This window comes from Contarinia nasturtii, unplaced genomic scaffold (genome assembly GCF_009176525.2).
Source record: "Contarinia nasturtii isolate CC-2019 unplaced genomic scaffold, AAFC_CNas_1.1 Cnas_scaffold_285, whole genome shotgun sequence".
Taxonomy (NCBI): Eukaryota; Metazoa; Arthropoda; class Insecta; order Diptera; family Cecidomyiidae; genus Contarinia; species Contarinia nasturtii.
Window position 1 is genome coordinate 3,882,969 of NW_022197640.1, and position 19,242 is coordinate 3,902,210.

The 19,242-nt window shown below is 31.5% G+C and overlaps 3 protein-coding genes and 1 non-coding gene across 13 annotated transcripts in view; 3 read left to right on the top strand and 1 right to left on the bottom strand.

Annotated features, from left to right (window-relative positions):
• The window catches only part of LOC116337745 (tyrosine-protein phosphatase 99A), a 147,026-nt gene extending 135,042 nt beyond the window's left edge, over positions 1-11,984 (top strand). For all 10 annotated transcript variants that reach the window (XM_031762590.1, XM_031762591.1, XM_031762588.1 and 7 more), the window contains 9 exons: positions 4,852-4,904; positions 5,075-5,308; positions 5,388-5,801; positions 5,880-5,962; positions 6,031-6,041; positions 6,159-6,586; positions 6,675-6,802; positions 6,898-7,166; positions 7,250-11,984. In XM_031762590.1, coding sequence (XP_031618450.1) covers positions 4,852-4,904; positions 5,075-5,308; positions 5,388-5,801; positions 5,880-5,962; positions 6,031-6,041; positions 6,159-6,586; positions 6,675-6,802; positions 6,898-7,166; positions 7,250-7,676 — 2,047 coding nt within the window. In that variant the 3' untranslated portion in view covers positions 7,677-11,984. The remainder of the gene's footprint in view (positions 1-4,851; positions 4,905-5,074; positions 5,309-5,387; positions 5,802-5,879; positions 5,963-6,030; positions 6,042-6,158; positions 6,587-6,674; positions 6,803-6,897; positions 7,167-7,249) is intronic.
• A 301-nt stretch (positions 11,985-12,285) lies between these two features.
• On the top strand, positions 12,286-12,888 carry LOC116337678 (MICOS complex subunit Mic10-like). The gene is made up of 2 exons (XM_031762441.1): positions 12,286-12,505; positions 12,638-12,888. The coding sequence occupies exons 1-2, from the start codon at positions 12,415-12,417 to the stop codon at positions 12,778-12,780; spliced, it is 234 nt and encodes a 77-aa protein (XP_031618301.1). The 5' UTR covers positions 12,286-12,414; the 3' UTR covers positions 12,781-12,888.
• Positions 12,889-13,106: 218 nt separating this feature from the next.
• Positions 13,107-13,180, bottom strand: Trnai-aau. Its single transcript has one exon. It is a non-coding gene; the product is annotated as a tRNA-Ile (tRNA).
• Positions 13,181-14,069: 889 nt separating this feature from the next.
• Positions 14,070-19,171, top strand: LOC116337410 (dnaJ homolog subfamily C member 16). Its single transcript, XM_031761953.1, has 8 exons — positions 14,070-14,439; positions 14,563-14,766; positions 14,837-15,358; positions 15,579-16,206; positions 16,282-16,513; positions 16,594-16,774; positions 16,841-17,045; positions 17,117-19,171. Exons 1-8 carry the CDS (start codon positions 14,264-14,266, stop codon positions 17,354-17,356), a joined length of 2,388 nt encoding a protein of 795 aa, XP_031617813.1. The 5' UTR covers positions 14,070-14,263; the 3' UTR covers positions 17,357-19,171.
• The last annotated feature ends 71 nt before the right edge of the window (positions 19,172-19,242 follow it).

A 19,242-nucleotide genomic window follows, 5' to 3' on the forward strand; every position in this document is an offset into this window, starting at 1 on the left:
ATTTGTAATAAAAAAAAAACTTAATCAACAACAGTATATACATAGTTACGAAACGAGTACTATCATATTGTGTATGAGGTATCAAAAAAAAACGTCGCATGATTTTTTTTAATTCGAAAATAACCGAAAAATTCACATGATATTTTGAAAAACAGACATTCAATGAAAAAATAAAATAAATAAACAAAATACGATGACAACGAAGCATTCTATAGAATATATTTTTGTGTGCACTTATAAATGTGAATAAAATCGTTCGACATTCAAATCGTAGTAAACAAATTCAATCGAAACGAAAACGCTTTGCCTGTCATTTCGTTTAATTACACATCATTTTGAAAAACTAGTTTTTGAAATCGATTGAACTGAATTCTGATTTACGCTTATCATCATTTGGCTAAGTTTCGGTTTCAAATAAGAAATTGCGACTTTAGTATTACATACATTTCATGGCAGGAGTATAGAAACAACATCAAGGATATAAAACGTGCTTGGTATATGGCCATATGTGAACGTTTATTTATATTTGTATAGATTGCGCTGGTATTATTATTATTATTTTTTTTGTGTAGTTTTTTTTTCTCGTCTTCGTCGCACAATATATAGACGACGCATTTGACGTTTCCATTCAGACAGAGAAAAACGAACGAAAGAGAAGAAGAGAACGAGAGCGCGCAAAGTGTGTCGATTTATTACATACACATGTATGGGTATGCCATTGATATACGCAAAGAAGTACAACATAGATATTGTGAGAATCGCATAGATACCGCTGTGGGACTGAGAGTAGTACAAATGTGTGCGCTCTCTCACTGACAGTGGGAAGAAAAGGTTAAAAAAAAGCGGAGCATATTTACAAGGGAAAGCCCTTGTCCGATACGTACGAGCATTCAAACTCTCTGTGGTTGATGAGTAGAGAAAAAAAATAAAAGGAAAGAATTGAAAAACTTGATAATAATATACAAGCGTGCAGAAAAAATATATATATTTGGAATCAAATATTTTGCTGGTGATTCGTGTTGTCTTTTTTGTTCTTGTATCAATTTGATTGTGGTTTTATTTGATGTTTGTCAAATCGACGTAGTTTTGCAAGTGTTTTTATACGCCATTGCATCAGCTGTTCCAATTTTTTTTTTTTCATACAAAGTAGTGTGTTTTTTTTTCTTTGTCAAGTGCAAAATATTGAGGAAAATTGCCGATTTATTCACGATAAACTAAAACGATTATCGGCCGTAAATAGAGAATTGATTGTCTTGTAAAATGAGAAAAACATTGAAATAGCTCTAGTTTAAGAGTTCATAAGGTGTCAAAAAAAAAGTTATTCATTTATTTTTGTTATTTCATTTTGAAACGAACGAATAGTACGTAGAACAGTCGAAATTAGAATCATGACGAACTATATGTAAAATTAATCACAAACTGATGTGACGCAAAAAGAAAAACAAACGAAAACGTAGACAACAACAACAACAACAGAAAAAAAACAAAACACACAAAAATAGTCAGCTAATAATTCAGTTGAGAAGGGAAATTCATTGAACAAAAAGTGAAGAAAAGAGTGAAGTACTGTTTTGCAATAGAAGTGTGACGCTTTTGCTTGTAAATTATTCATTTGATGCTTTTCCACTGATAATTCATCGATATAGTGATGGCTAAGCGTGTTAAAAAGGGTGACAATTGGTTTACGTAAGTATTTGGTTATATCTTATAACATTAACAGGCCATATTGAAAAATAAAGTTCACTGTCGAGATGAATGATTTTAATTAGATCATTAAGGTTTAACGCTTACAAGAAAAACGCGCAAAGTTAAAGCGTATACTGTTATCTCAACTTTTCACAAGTGGCCTTTTTACATTTCACTTTATGCCGAATTCATTTCAATTGGAAACGAATCAGTATTTACCGAATTCGCTTGCCAAAGTTTTGTTTATTTCGAACAATTGTTTTTTTTTTTTTTTTTTTTTTTTTTGTCAAACCCCAATGCACAATCATTTTTTTTTACCTTCAATCTTTCATAGTACAATGGTGAAGTAATGTACACAAAAATAATTATTTTTCTATAATAAATGGCATCGATTATGAACATAAAAAAATCGACGAGAATTTTAATGGGCATAATCATTTCAAGCTTAATATTTAAAATGCTATTTAATTTGCTGTAGATGTAAACAAATTGGAAATAAACCATTTTATTATACCAAATACAAAACTGCGATTGAAAAACGCAAAATATCACTCATTCACGTCTAATAATCGGTGTGTGTATATAAATAGTTTTTCGAAGAAAAAAAAAAACTACCAAGATGAATATAATTCACATATTCTATAGTTGAAACGAGTGAAGCACATAGACATAATATTGGACGTTTCTGTTTGTTTGATACTTGTCACAATATGGACGGTTGTTTGTTATCTAGTCTGTGTGCACATGAAAAGCATTGAATGAAGAACGAGAGAAAAAGACTCTATTCTACACAATTAGTTTACTCCTCAATTAATACACATACGTTTTCTTACATCTTCTTTGTTTTTATTCTATGAATCATACGGAAACGTGTACATGGTGTTTTTTACGTATTGTGTATATCGTCTTCTCTTCTTTATTTTATTTTTGTTTCAATTTATTTTGGCATAATATACGTCGTTTGGATTTTAATCGTTCAATATCTTTCTGTTTTCTCTATTATTCAAACGAAAAAAAAAGACACAAACACACTCACATCCAATCGAATGTGTTCGAATATCTTCGAATGTATTCGTATGAACGCAAAATATCTTTTATCAACTTAAAGCTAAAATATAATGTCGCCGTTTCAACGTATCAATATACCGAGCCCACATATTGAATTCTGATGAAAATTGCTTTCATTCTCAGTGACGATTATTTACTCGATAGAGCATTAAATTCAGCACTGATTTGTATGGTGTTTATCTATACTGTGATAAAACACACGACTCCAACTATAATGATAACAAATGAAAGTAAATAAAAAAAAACGGTCTTTCGTTGGAAATTTGAACAGTTGAACGGTGTGATTTCTCGAGTGAATATGATTATTGTTCGATACAACGCATATTTCTCTCTATCTCTTAACTTTAAAAATACAATAATAGCATCGCAGCGACCAACACATATTCAAGCGTTTTGCGATTCATTTATATTGGTTACCATTGCTACCAGTGCATCGCAATTATATGCGATTGTATAAAAAAAAGCGATAATAAGCGGCATTCTAATCTGTAAATGAACATTTCATTTTTGCTTTTTACAATTCGCTAGTCAACAATTAGAACATTTGTAAAATGTGCCACAGAATATTTTAAGTGGTCCTTAATGATATACAATGCATATATGTGTCATCGTACACGGTGAGATCATTTTTTTGTTCCTGTCTTGCGCTTCGAAAATTATCCGAAAAGATTCCTCAAGATTGTGGAAATATTTTTTTAAGATGATTTCATCGCATCTGAAATTACGAGTTCTTGTTACATTTGAAACGTGGCTTGCATTCCACTTCAAGCAAACGTGATAATTTTTTTTTTTGTGATTACCCTTTCAATATATAGCACATACATATGTATTTACAATATAAAACTTGAACATCTGCATATTAAATATAAAAATTCCGCGAAATTTCGAAAAAAGATACGATTTCGAAGTTAACAAAAAAAGTGTAAACGATCAGTTTAATTGGGTAGCTTATCGTTTATAACAAGTTGAGTATTTAAGTTTTGAATACGCTTTTTGGTTTGGCCATGTATTTTTATGGTCTGAAACAAACATTGATAACGTCAAAATTCAACAGAGACTCACACAAAAAAACACCGTCTACCATCAAAACCATTTATTAACGTTATTCAAAAATACATAAGACCAATTCAGATCAAAATGCTAACGAATTAAGGAGACATATACTGGCTCACCAAAAATTTAGTAATGAAGATAAACAAAATACAACTTCCGTTCCATTTGCGGTTGTCATTTGATTAACTTGAATCAGCGTCTGAAATAAATAATTCGATGTCATATACAGCTAACAGAAAAAAAACATTACTTGTAAAAATCAAATTGTATGATATATAGAAAATGTGTAAATGTTCACACATCTCCTCTTAATTGCGACTGATTTCATTACATATATGAATTCTATACGCACAAAATATGTTTATCACATCGTTTTATGTTTATTTCCCAATTTAAATTTGATCTTTGATATTACGTTTAAGTAGTATCATATCAGACAATTGACAACGGCATCTGATCGTTATTACACAACAGAGAAACGCACACCGAAATGTATGTTATTGTAAAGACTGCAAAAAAAGAAATCGAAACACATATCCGAAATTGATAATACAATGACAGAAACTAGCATTTACAATGAATAGATAAAATTGTACTATATTCCAAAGAATTCCGAGACGAAGATAATAAAGTAGATAGCTCACAGCAATTGTCTCGCATAAATGTTTTCAACATTTCAAGTAAATTGACTGACACGTTGTCTATCATACGAGTTCTATGCAATTACATTTCAAACATTACCTTACAAATTGTACATAGAATAGGTAAATAGGTAAATGTTTGGGATCGATAAAATTACCTTATGGCATACCTGAAATATAATCTACGACAACCAAATCACTTTGTTTGTTCAAGTATAAACTAATAATATATAGTATTGATGAATTTATTATGAGCGCTATTTTCATAATTTTATTCATCACAATTTTCATTAAATTCGAAACGAAAAGACATTCCCATTTTAAGTGGCCATTCCCAAATTTATTCTGTCTTCTAATATGTTCAATATTCTAATAGCAATTTTTTTGATATGTATTTTTGCAGAAAATGCTTCCACGCCGCATACTACTATTTGGATGACCCTCCTCCTAATAATTGTAAGTTATCAAATACCTGATTACCATGTATCATGGTTGTTCATCGTGTTGATCGAAATGCGATGAAAATGGAGGACAATAGATAAATATTGAATAATTTTCTGTGAACTCAATCAATTGAACCAGAGTTAATAATTTTTGTGAACTTTTTTTTTTTGTTTTAATGCAAGGCCAACCGTTAATTGATTGGGATCAACCGGTTGAGGTTGGTGGCGAAATACGATCAGCGGTGCCAATAAATGAATTCGCCAAACATGTTGCTGAATTGCATGCTGACGGTGACATTGGATTCAGCAAAGAGTATGAGGCAATACAAAATGAATCAATTAACGAAGAATATCCGTCAGAGCATTCACAACATCCCGATAATAAACAGAAAAATCGATATTTGAATATTATCGCATGTAAGTAAAGCATTTACATTTGAAACGGCGGTGTATTTATAATATGACCTTTCTTCTTTCTTTCGTTCTTTGTGCTTAGACGATCACTCACGAGTTCATTTGCGGCCGCTTGGTCGACAGAAAAAATCAGTCGATTACATAAATGCAAACTACATCGATGGTTATCAGAAGACGCGTGCATTCATTGGAACACAAGGTCCACTTCCAGGTACATTCGATTGCTTTTGGCGTATGATTTGGGAGCAACGTGTTGCCATAATTGTAATGATAACGAATCTGGTTGAACGTGGACGAAGAAAATGCGATATGTATTGGCCAAAAGATGGCACCGAAACCTACGGCATTATTCAAGTAAAACTCGTACAAGAAGATGTCATGGCCACATACACAGTACGAACATTTGTAATAAAACACTTGAAACTTGCAAAGAAGAATAAAAGCGCCACAGAAAAAACGGTTTATCAATATCATTACACAAATTGGCCCGACCATGGTATGAACAAATGTTATTTTCACACCTTGGGGAAATTGAACAAACTAAACCAAAAAAAAACAAAACATTGTATTCTAGGTACGCCCGATCATCCATTGCCCGTTTTAGATTTTGTCAAAAAATCAGCGGAAGCAAATCCGCGTGATGCAGGTCCAATTGTTGTAAGTACTCATTCGTCGAGTTCTTTTCTTTTAACATAATTCTAATTCAAAATTTATCTCTTTTTTAGGTACATTGCAGGTACATTTTGAGTCCATTTGCTATTTTCTATATCTTGTATTTCGGATGGCCAATCATTATGAGTAGGTTGTAATTCATATATTGATATTTTGTTTTTTTTTTTCTTCTTTTTTGCAGTGCCGGTGTCGGAAGAACCGGAACCTATATTGTGTTAGATGCAATGCTAAAACAAATCGAACACAAAGGTGTACTGAATGTGTTTGGATTTTTGCGACATATTCGAAATCAGCGCAACTTTTTAGTGCAAACAGAAGAACAGTACATCTTTATTCATGATGCGTTGGTTGAAGCGATAACCAGTGGCGAAATAAACATTAAAGCAGATATGATAATTGAGATAAAAGACAATTACAATTTGCTGGCAACACATTTTAAGTTAATTACACAGTTCCAAGCAAAGGATGTGCACACAGCGTCGGCCATGAAGCCAGTAAATGTGTGCAAAAATCGAAGCTCATTGTTACCATTGGAAGGAAGTCGAGTGCATTTAACCCCACGGCCAGGTGAAGATGGAAGCGATTACATAAATGCCACTTGGTTACAAGGTTCGTTTTTATATTTCACTTACTTACGTGTGTAGAAATGAGTTTTGGAAAGGGTTGATTAATTTGGTACCGATTTAATATTTTCCAGGTTTTCGTCGACTTCGTGATTTTATTGTGACACAACATCCCCTAGTGAACACAATAAATGACTTTTGGCAAATGATTTGGGATCATAATGTTCAAACAATTGTGTTACTGTCATCGCTTGATGATATTGTAAGAATATAATTCCCCCCCCCCCTTTCGCTCTCTTTCTCTCCTATCATTATTTTTCTAATGTGTTTGCGAATCCTTTTGTTTTATTTTTACAGTCTTACCAACAATTTTGGCCAGACGATTCGCTAACGATTGAAAGTGACCACTATAGAATAAATTATATTTCGAAAATGAACAAATGTGACTATGTGTGTCGTGATTTTGTGATGCAATCGATACAAGACGATTATGAGCTTAACGTACGTATGTTGCATTGTCCGAGCTGGCCTGAGTTGGGTCATCCATCTAGTATTTACGATTTTATTGTTGACGTGCATCAGCGTGGCAACGAATACAGAAACGGTCCCATTGTTGTTATCGACAGGTAAATGATGATTCTTTTATACGGATTTCCGAATTTGATTCGACCATAAACATGTTTTTTTTTTTCGTTTTACATTGAAACAGATATGGAGGTACCGAGGCATGTTCGTTCTGTATTATAACATCGCAAGCAATGCAATTGGAATATGATAGCACTGCAAATGTGTATACATATGCAAAGCTATATCACAATAAGCGTCCTGGCGTATGGCAATCGGTTGATGATCTCAAACAAATTTACCGCATTCTATCGTATCTACCATCTGACCTAACGCTACTGAAATCAACAGAGATGCGCACTGAAATAGAAGATTGCACAACTGCAACGCCAGATTTATACAGTAAAATTTGTAGTAATGGTAATATTAGCTCTAGTTTGAATACAACACAAAATTCAATTATAGCAACAAATGGTGGAACAACGGTCAAATTGAACGGTGGCATCATTAGCAATGGCAATAATGACGAATTTTCGATTGTCGTCACCGAACCGGATAACATAAACGTTTAATTTAATTGTACGAATCATCTCGACATTTTTACCGTACCGTCTTCAAGTCATTTATGAATCTGGTTCTACTTTGAGTTTTCTGTCGTTTGATTGGATTGCATTTTCAATGCGAAAAGAGTTTTTTTTCTAAACTATTTTTCACTGCAAAGCAATAAATCAATAAAAATTATTATTAATCAATAATTATTCGTCCAAAGAAATTGTTCTGAAATAATTCAGAAATCGCATTCGTTTTCGCGATAAACTTTTCATTTCCAATTTTAAAATGACAGATGCTTAAATTTCAATTGAATTAAATTAATTTAAATCAAATTGATTAAACTCCATACGCCATTTCGATGATCGATTTTCGAATAAAATTCCAAAATCATAAAATAGTTGCGCAGAAATGAACTGAAAGTAGACAAGATCGAACGAGCAAACGTTTAGTTGGATTGAGTCATATAATTAAAACAAGATACACATTTATGGCGAAAAAAAAATAAAAAGAAAAAAAACAAGACGAACGAATGAATGAATGAACGAATAAATGGATAAATAAAATACTCTTTGCGGGCGTTTTTTTTAAATGATGCACTATTATTTTTCGAAAAGACTGGTTTTTCTACAATTTTTTATGATTATTAACTAAAATAAACGAAAATTAATTCACACGTTACAGGATTGAGCCTTCATTTTATATGCCAGCATATATTTGTGCAACAACTGTTTTGAAGGCAAATTCGAACGAAATAAAATGCAGTAAATAGTTTAATTCTAGCAGATGAAAATGAATTTTGATCAGCTTAAAGCCAAATCAACGCCACCATGTTTCCATTTAACTCTCTTTGTATAATTTGTGTTGTTGTCATTTTCAATTCAAGTTCAATGTACATTTTTCTCGTTTGTTCAGTTTTTCCCTATTTTATTCACTTTCTCGATAAATCGATGTAATTGTACAACAAGATAATGTAATATAATGTGCAAATTTGATTCTTAATTGATTTATTTCAAAACATTTTGACATTTTGAACGAATGACTTTTCACTTGCTGGAATTAATTCCGTACATTGCTACAATTTTATAGAGTCGTATTTTATCTGGTGTGCGTACTTCATTTTCATTATTTCATTGCCATTGCACCGTATGTTCCTCATTTGTTTTATGCATCCCATAGTCTCCTGCAAAAAAATAATTGAAATCATTACATTTAAAAAAAAACACACACACACGGAATAATTGTGTTTTATTCAAACGAAAAACAGTCATCAAAACCTTGAATTCTGTTTGAAAAACTATAGAAATATATGATAAAATGATACACAAAGAACATGTAACAGAATTTAAACAAAAAAAAAAAACTTTCTCTACTATGTAAAATATCGATAATAAGATAAAGTACATGAAATATTATTGTACGTAAATTTAATAAAAGTAAAAATTAATTAGTGTTTTAACAAAAAAAAATTCCATCAAAAAAATCACCGCAAAATAGAAAAAAAACATTTTCTTTTGCAAAAAAGCAAACATTTTAATGACTAAAAATTAAATTTAAAAGAATAACGCAAAATGTGTGAAATGTGAGTTTTAGCAACAGAGAGACCGAAAAGAATAGGGAAAGCGACAACAAATGTGTGTATGAACACAAGTATAAACAAACAAACAAATATTAGATTAACAATTGCGAACTATATTCGCAAACAAAAAAAAATCACATTAAATAATAAATTTATTGAAATAATCGTAGTGAAATACATGTGATTCAATGAAAATGTATATGAATTGAACCCACTATCTCATTTTAACAAATATTTACAGCACAATTCCAACGAAAATACCACAAAACATAAATACTGTACTGTTATTTTCAATCATGTTTTGAATTTCGTTTTGTCTCTCTTGCGGCTCGATTCGAATCAATAAACCTGAACAAAAGTTGAGCAGCATGCGAAATGAAATTCAAAATAAGATATATATATCTAGTCTTATACGATTTTGTGCGAATACGATATCGTTGGACAATCCAAGACGAATCAATTTTACATGTAAAACCAAAATTTAAACAAAACAAAAACTATATATATATTTAATGAATAAAATCGGCTGAAGCAATGAACAATCTTGGATTCCATTCAAAACCCTTGAATGCACGAAATGCATTGAATACATCACTGAAATCAATTCAATATATTTTCAATGATTTGGAATCTATTCTATATGGAGAATGGATTATCCTTTTGATTTTGAAGAGTTTTTTTTTAAACACACATTTTTACCATCTTTTACAATATTCGTACATGTGTAAAATATGTTATTTATGCCGATGAAATTATAATATATTAATACCACGTAGTTGCCATCAACATATGATAAACTGCAAACAGAGTTTCTGAAGTGCGCGTAAAGGTTGCAATTAATAAACCCAACGAAATGATCTTCTGAATTGAACCAGTGAAAACATTACAAAGTGTTAGCCCGTAAAGCCCGTTATAGTAATATTGGAAGAAGAGCAAGTGTCCATTTACCCCCTTCCATCTATGGAATGCATTTCCTTTGAACGATAATTCAATGGGATTTGGAAAAAACGTCTTTCATCATTCGAAAGTTTTTTTTTCCGGTGAAACTCTTGAAAATCACTGACAAAGATTTACTGCACAAAAATCTCATTGAATTTTTAGTGGGGGAAAAACATTCTTTGGCTCGAATACATTGCTTCTAACCTAATTATAGCTGTGTAGTTGAATTGAATAACTGCAAAATGTAGTTATATTTCCTAAAAGAGAAACATTGGTATCCCACTCATTTAAGAAACTTCACAAAAATTATTGTCAAATAGAGATTTTTGTTCATTTCTGATTTGATTTAGTGTGGTGAATTTAGTTTAAATTAATTACATTTTTTTTAAATATTTTATTGTGTTTATAGTGGAATCAATAAATTTCTCAATGGATGCATAATTAGAACTGTTTCCAATACTTTTTTCAATTTGAAATTTAAAACTTCAAAAAAAAAAGTTCCGAAAAATGTAATTGGTTTTGACGAAATTTACGAAGTCAATTGTAAAACAGTGTATAATTTGATAATGTTTGCAAAGTGTTGCACTTTAGGTCTCATATTCAAATGAAAATCACATTTTTCGATTTTATTTTTTCTTCAAAGAACTAGTCTGGAATCATGAACTTCCGAATCATTTTCGAAAACATTAAATGGTTTGGAATGTTGAAGTCATCGAAGACTGAATATGTCTTAATATTAAAACATATATTTAACCAATAAACAACAGTTTTTGCAAATATTCTAAAACAACAAAATATCAAAACACACAACAGTTTCACAAACAACAAAAATCACCAATGTTCATTTAAAATAATAAACAAAACCAACACAACATGTGACCAAACACCATTTTTATTCGAATAAATTTAATATATTGAACAACAGTTTTAAGATGAACTATTTTGGTAATGTAAAAAAAAACAACAATAACAAAAACTTGTTTCCAAAAATGTTAGCAGCAAAATCTATCAATTAATTTTTCAACCGAATTTATTTCGATTATTTATAATTCGATCTTTTTTTTACATTTACGTAGCCCAATTCAATGCACATATACAATAAAATGGATAGTTGGATTTTGTTAATAACAAAACAGTGAAAAATGAACGTTTGAAAATGCGATAAATTTCTATAACAAAATTAAACACCATCGCAAGTAATTTTCTGTTCAAATTTTGAATATTGAATAAAACAAGCATGAATTTCACAAATAACAATAATTTCTATGGCAATCAAATAGAAGCTTCAAATAAAAATGCAATAGTCTTGTTTTAATTCAATCTGAACCAGCACCGATCTTAGTTATTTCAGTACATATGACCATGTAAATATAAACATAAACATAATTTATGTGTGCACGCAAATCGTGACGAGTATGTATGGGCCCTATGGGGAGTATAATTTTTTAGTTACTCATAAACGTATATTTGTTAAAATTGATATGAAAGCAAATTAGATGGAAAAATAAAATGAATTAAAGAACAATTTAACTTTAGTTTCTAAGAAATAAGGACAGAAAAGTGAATTCATATTATGCATTTAAGGGACAGACGACAAAAGATGTAAAAACAAAAACATTTGCAAACTCAAAATTAGTGGACATTAAATGCCGTTTCAAATGGAAACCATGAAAATAGGTAATTCCGATTATGGAAATTATTTGTCACACAACAGATAGACGAAAATATACTTACAATCTCACATTATACACGTAAATTGTAGCCGTGTAAAATTAAAAACTGAATAAATAATAAATATTTGCTTTTAACATTACATTTTTGGTGTATCTTTTAATTTTGGTGTAACTTTTATCATATTTGCTCCCATTTATGTAATTAATTGGTAACGTAATCTGGGTTCATTTTTACTATCATCAATAGTTGTTTTTTTTTAATAGAATCCTAATCAAGGTGGGAAACAACATTACTATGATGAAAACAAAAATGAAATTTTGCGGCGGTATCATTAGATTTCACTGGTATCTGTAGATTTTTTCTCTCTTGAACTATGCGCCAATCCAAATGTTAAAAGGCCGCCATTTTTAATATTTTGACATTCATTGAAACGTCATAGTGTAATGAAATGTGAGCACGACTCATCTGTCAACGAAGTGCAGGCGAAAAGACTCTGTCGAACATCAAACATTTTGTCAACTAAATAAAATTTATTTCCAATAAAACCAATAGAAAACACTGCAGAAGATATGGCAACGGTAACTGCAGGAGGCTCATACTCGGAAGATCAATTGGCAAAGAAAGTTGACCGTTGTGTTACAGACACATTAGTCAAAGCTGGTAAGTATAAAAATTAAAAGTGATTCCTTTTCGAACATTATGTAAGACTTTGAATCCAAATAAACCATTTTCAATGCATTTCATTTGGTATTCGATTGATTTATGAACTCATGTACGTATTTTGTTTGACAGGTGGAGGTTTTCTAATTGGTTCGCTAGTATCGTTGTTGTTCTTCAAGCGAAGAGCTTTCCCACTTTGGCTCGGCACAGGATTCGGATTTGGTGTTGGATACAGAAACTGCGAAACTGCATTGAATTCCAAAGAAAAGTTCTAATCATCTCTTCTTGAAACCAATCAAACTCATTGAAATGAGAACTAATAAAAAAATATGATTAGGAAAATGAAACTATAAACGAATAAAACATCAAATTGATATAATCAATGAGCATTTATTTTTATTTAAATTGTTTTTAACAATGAGGTAAACAAACAACATTTTTTGTCGATGAGCAAAATTCCTCTCTTTCAATTCATTCATATATATCACGATAATAACGACTGACGACTGCTTTTATGCATTGAAATGTCGTGAAAGAGAAATTCCTAAAAAACTAACGAAAAATGAATTGCAAAAAGCAAAATGAAAAAAAAAAAAAATTATGGCCCATTACGGGATCGAACCGTAGACCTTCGCGTTATTAGCACGACGCTCTAACCAACTGAGCTAATGGGCCCATGTGAATATGTGAACCGAGTTGAGTTTTCAGTCGTTGACTGAGAGCAATGAGTTCAGCGGGGCAACGATGATTTTGATGTTTAATCAAAAGGATTTTTGGATTAGAATTTCAAGCAGAAGCAATAATTTTTAAAAATAAAAACTTTCGATTCTCCCATAGGCCATTATATTTTTTTTTTTTTCATATTTTTATTTTTGTAGAAAATTTGAAATTTCCCCATGTTTTATGTTCTACATATATAATGATTTTTAATAAAAAGTTGCAACTGTTGCGAAAATTACGACTTTCGCGTTATTAGCATGACACTCTAACCAACTGAGGCCGTTGAGTCTTCAGTGGTCGAGTGGCAGTAATGAGCTCAACAAGGTAGAGATTATTATTGACCTATTACTTGATGAAAATGATTTTTTGAAATAACATTTTCAACAGATGTAACATTTTTGATTCTCCCATGGACCATATTTTTTTTATTTTTCAAAATCGCCAATTGATTTATTATGAATTTTCTAAAAAATTGAAAAATTTTGATATAACAAAAAATATAAATAATATATAAATAATCACTTCATACCACATTGAAAATCTTTCCGAAAATTTGATTTGAATGAGAAAAAAATTCGACATAGTCTACATATAATATGTAATTAAAATTCGGAGCAAAAATGTTGTCGATAATACAGAAAAAAACCGCATTGAAAACAAGAACAAGAAGGGGGGGAACGTTCTATTGATTGTGATTTGAGACTGTATATACGGTTGTCCCTTTCATTGTGTAAGTGAGTGTGCATGCATGTATACGTGTATGTGTGCGTTTGCCAGTAAATGTATTTTCATAATGAATGAAATACTTTTGCTCCTGTGAAAATAGAACTGTCAAATATCTTCTCTTTTTTTCCCCGTATAACTAGCAAGCACTTGAAAAAGTGTACAAAAGAGCATAACAAAGGTAGAAAAGGAATTCTGACTAAAAAAGTGAACAAAAACAAATTGATAACAAATAAACGTTGTAAATTCATTAAATAATTCAAGTGTTACTGGTGAATAGAGACAAACAAATTGCACAAAACATTTGGATTGAAGATGAACATTCAAAATGTCTTGAAGCAAATTCTCGTTTTGTTATGGATTTATACAATTTGTTTCAATGGTGTATTTTCCGAATTCCAACTCGGCGATCCATATCGGATTTTGGGGATTGAACGAAAGGCATCACCGCAAGAAATACGTCAAGCGTATAAAAAATTAGCCAAAAAATGGTGCGTACAAAGTTGTTGAGTTAATATTAAATTTAATCGAATCTATGAAGCAAAGTGTGAAACAAAATGAAATTGAAAAAAGAAGAAGGACATTTTAATAATAAATATTTGTTAATATTTTAGGCATCCGGATAAGAATGACGATCCATTGGCCGAATCGAAATTTGTCGAAATAAAGAAAGCGTATGAATTATTATCGGACAATGAACGTCGCAATGCATACGATTTGCATGGTGTTACAAACGAAGACGCATTCAATTCACGGAATGGACATGATTATAGTCAATACGGGCGTTTTGCGCCCGATCCATTTGAGGAATTCTTTGGGTATAATGCCATTTAATTGGAATTCATTTGATCTCGTGAGATTTTTCAAATCATAAATTTCATTTTTCAGGCATCGATTCAGCTTCGACCAGGATATTAGCATATTCCATAAATTATCAATCACGTCACGATACTATGAGACTCATGTTGTGCCGCGAAGCTATACAACACCGCACATTCTAATGTTTTATGCTGATTGGTGTTTTTCATGCATGAAAGTGGCCGGCGCATTCAAGAAAATCAAAGAATCTTTGGAACCGCTTGGGTTTGTATTTGCTACAGTAAATGCAGGCCATGAGACGAATCTAGCCCGAAAGGCAAGCGTACATGTTTTACCGTGTCTGGTGTTAGTGTTGGATGGCAAAAATTATGTGTTCAAAGAAAGCTCATTTGTACTGCAAAGTGTTGTTGATTTTATTCGTCAAAAATTACCGTATAAAATGATTGTGCCGATTAATGATGATAATGTCAATGAATTCCTGAGTGGTTGGTCTGATAATAGAGTACGCGCTTTAATCATGGAACCGAGAAAACAAATTCGACTTCGCTATCTAAACAGTGCTTTTCAATTTAGACAACGTGTACTATTTGGGTAAGTGATTTTTCGAGTCTTTGACCGACTTTTTCATCATCGACACAGTTTTAGAATCGAAACAGAAAATTGAAAGGAGAAAATTTTAAAGACTAGATTTTGATCTGTAAATAATTGACTATTTCAGGTCACTCAATTAAGCTTAGAATATATTTGTGTTTGCTTTGATCAATTTAGATTTTTGTTAACTTGAACTTTTTTTCTGTCGTTGAACATTTAGATTTGTTCAACTGAACACTGGTGCCGCCGATAAAATACAAGAGATGTATAAAGTACATCCAAGTCTTGACACATTATTGATGTTTAACGAGGATTCAAATCGTCCTGTGGCCAGTATTTCAATGAATGATATTCCAACACCAACTCTAAATAACGTTGTATCAGCGAATCAGTATTTGGCATTGCCTCGACTATCCTCACAGGATCTGCTCGATGGCATTTGCCCCACCGAATGGAATCGACCCAGAAAACGTTTGTGTGTCATTTTGGTCACCGAAAATACAAATGCTCACGATGAGGCTAGAGATGCATTGCGAAAAATTGCACTTGAATCGGCATTTAGTGCGGAACGTGTTCGTTTCGCCTATATTTATCAAGATCGTCAAGCGGAATTTGTGAGCGCATTATCAAATGGTAGCGAAGATACTCTTTTGCGATTGGTGGTTATTTGGCGTCGTGATACATCTCATATAAAATATGAATGGGTGAGTGGTGTGTCATTGCATGTCAAGCATTTAGAAAACGAAACGTACGAGCAAAGTTTTAATGCTACAAAACGCAAATTAGACGAATCGATTCAACGTTTTCTTCGCACATCCGAATCACTGTCATACGAAGCCGAAGTAAAGGTATGCTGTGTGCCAAATTCTTCTAATTCATTTGAAAAACATCGAACAATGGTTTTATTTTCTATTAATTTGTAGGATTTACTCGATGAACATGCTCAAAGTGTTTTCGTTCAAATTATTAACAAAATGTTCTTGTTGCTTGAGTATTTTGGTGATAATCTGGGCCGTGAACATGTTTTACCCGTACTTTCTGTATTTGGAACGATTGGATTTATCGTTGCCATCGGTTATTTGTTGGCATATTTGGTGCGAATTGAAGAAGAAGATATACAAAAGAAGCAAAGCACCAAAAATAATAACAATAATGGTAAATACCACAATTGGATGGTTTGAAAATATTTGTTTTGCTTAACTTTGTCTTTGTCGGTCTTTTTCATCGAAATGAAGGAACAGCCAAACCAGTACCATATGTGCCAGAATTGAAATTACATGAATTGCGTGCCGAAAAATACAATGGTTTGGTGCGACTGTTGAAACCAGGCTGTCGTACCATCATTCTTGTTACGGATTTACAATCAAGACCAAAATTGATTCCAGGTTTTCACAAAGCAGTGTGGCCTTATCGAAAGTAATTACATTCATTCATTCATTTACATGGACTATTTAATGTTGTGATTTTGTTTCTCTCTCGCAGAAATAAGACATTGATGTTTGCGCACATGCTCATGGAACGTGGTCAATCATGGTTTACAGATCTTCTCCGTCTGTCATTGTTGGAATCAAGAGATTTACAAATTAATCCAAGAAACTGTATTGGAACGGTGTTGGCACTGAATGGACATCGAAAATATTTTTGCATGTATCATGCCAAGCATCCAGAGACAATTCGTGGCACCAAAGTGAGTTATTTTCTTTTCACATATCACGTATTTCAATGATACAAACCATTTATTGTGAATACATTTTCCAGCGATTAATCAAACTAACACGAGAGCTTAGCAACAACGTCGATCCAGAAGCTGGAGCATTCCTAGGTATGAATGGAACTGATTCAGATTCCGATGAATTTGGCGGCGGCAGTGAATTAGATGAAAAAATTTTATTGGAAGAAAATTTGTTGGATGGATTGAGCAATTGGCTTGATCGTTTATTTGAAGGTTCAACACATCGCTATTATATAAATTATTGGCCAGATTTCCCAACCAAATAGAAGAAAAATACACAAATTTAAATATATATATATACAAACATAAAATATATTATAATATATCACGTGCGATTCAGTGATATAATATATATCAGATGTACTGCATGGTCTCGTATATCATACAGCAAAAACCGAACAAGAAGTTTTATGATAAATCTTCACATTTTTACACTTAATATAATATTACTCCCGAATGAGCACGTATACATGCTATTCATTAATTAAAAACAAATGAATTCTATCAGATTTTTATTGATTTGTGATTGACGTTAAGAGCAAAACCTTCCTAATTATTACATACAAGAGATTTGTTTTTCGGTTTTATAACGTTCAAGCATTTATTTTATAGCAAATGTCAAGAGGTTTTTGTTGAAGAACTGAATCCGTAAACAATTCAAAGCAGAATTACAATTCATGTGTTTTTCTTTTAAAATATTATTAAATCTAATGACAGAGTTTTGACAGCAAGTAAATGAATTTTTGTCAAAATGCCATCGTGCCGAATGTACCCGGACACATTTTCTAGTCATTTCCAAATGTGTGTTTTTGTTATTTATTTCAATTGAATTTATATTAAATGATAAGCATATTTAAGTACATTTTTAATTTAAACACAAATTCGTTGTCATAGATTTTTTTTTAGTGGAACAAAAATTAGATAAGCAGATGCAGCTATACGTGCTGTTAATCAGTTACCATGACGTAAATAGCTAACTAATTGAAAGTAGCTAAATAGACACGAATAAAGTATTCATTTTATTTAAATATTTCTTTTTTTTTTTTGTTGGTTAAAATAGTAATGTTCCTTTCATGGCCTGGAAATGCCTATGTAATTTACATATAAACGAGTGAGACTCAAACATGTTCTTCTTTTTCCATCAAATATACCAGTGGCGCCACCAATTTTACATATAAGCGCATACAAAATTTTCAATATGGCTGCGCCCATGAGAGAGAAAATTTCGTCTCATTCATTTCCGCCCCATGGTTCCTTTGCTGTTTGACGCAATATCTGAAAGCTTTCAAAAGACATTTTTTTTGAGAGATGTTCGATCCTTTCATACTTTGCATCTGTAGAATTTAAATAAAAAAGCTTTAAACTCGTAAAGAATAAAATCCATAAGCAGTTCATCGGGTTACTAAAGGAGATACAAAAAGTGCACAAGCCAAAATATTTTCAATCAAGAACTTGTTTCTGCAAGGAAAACGCCGATAATAGCGAAATAGAAATAAAACGTACCAAAAATTGTCAATATTTTTACTTTTTTTGAATATACAATCTAAACTCATCTCATTGCTATCCTTTTGCCACAGTTGTTAGTAACAGAAAGACGAACATTTTCACTATCGATTAAGATTTTATTATCTTTTGTTCAAAGAATTCAAGAATGTGCCGGTTTTAGTTGAAAGTAAGTGAAAGGATTAAACGAGAAGCAAGAGAAAAAAAATATGATTGCTCATGTGTGAGCTTATGAGAAATGGTTTGGGTATTTGAATATTAAAAGAGATTATTAATAAATGACATGTTCCAAATGTTTTCATTATCCACGAGATTTTATAAAAGATTAACTATTGTACCGATCCATTGTTATTTTCATCGGATTTCGTGTTAAGTTTTTGGGTATTTTAGGTTTAAAATAAATCCCGAATTTTGGTATGAAATCCATTTCAAATCTATAAACATTATTCGGAGGCACAAATATTGATGAAATTGAATCGTAGAATCGATCTATGAATTCTCTTTTAGAGCGCCATCATATGTTAAGAACCAAGTTAGAAATCCAATAAAAATTTAAATGACTAAATAATGAACACAAATATTGGTTTTGCTCATTTTTCATATGCCTTTATTTCATTGGACAAAAAAAAAATGAAAAAAAATAATATAT

What these genes read in the sequence shown, in the direction of transcription:
- LOC116337678 (XM_031762441.1), top strand. Translation starts at nt 12,415, where the DNA reads ATGGCAACGGTAACTGCAGGAGGCTCATACTCGGAAGATCAATTGGCA. An exon ending in AGACACATTAGTCAAAGCTG is followed by an intron (nt 12,506 to 12,637) that starts GTAAGTATAAAA and finishes TTTGTTTGACAG; the next exon opens with GTGGAGGTTTTCTAATTGGT.
- LOC116337410 (XM_031761953.1), top strand. Translation starts at nt 14,264, where the DNA reads ATGAACATTCAAAATGTCTTGAAGCAAATTCTCGTTTTGTTATGGATT. An exon ending in CCATTTGAGGAATTCTTTGG is followed by an intron (nt 14,767 to 14,836) that starts GTATAATGCCAT and finishes TTCATTTTTCAG; the next exon opens with GCATCGATTCAGCTTCGACC. An exon ending in CATACGAAGCCGAAGTAAAG is followed by an intron (nt 16,207 to 16,281) that starts GTATGCTGTGTG and finishes ATTAATTTGTAG; the next exon opens with GATTTACTCGATGAACATGC.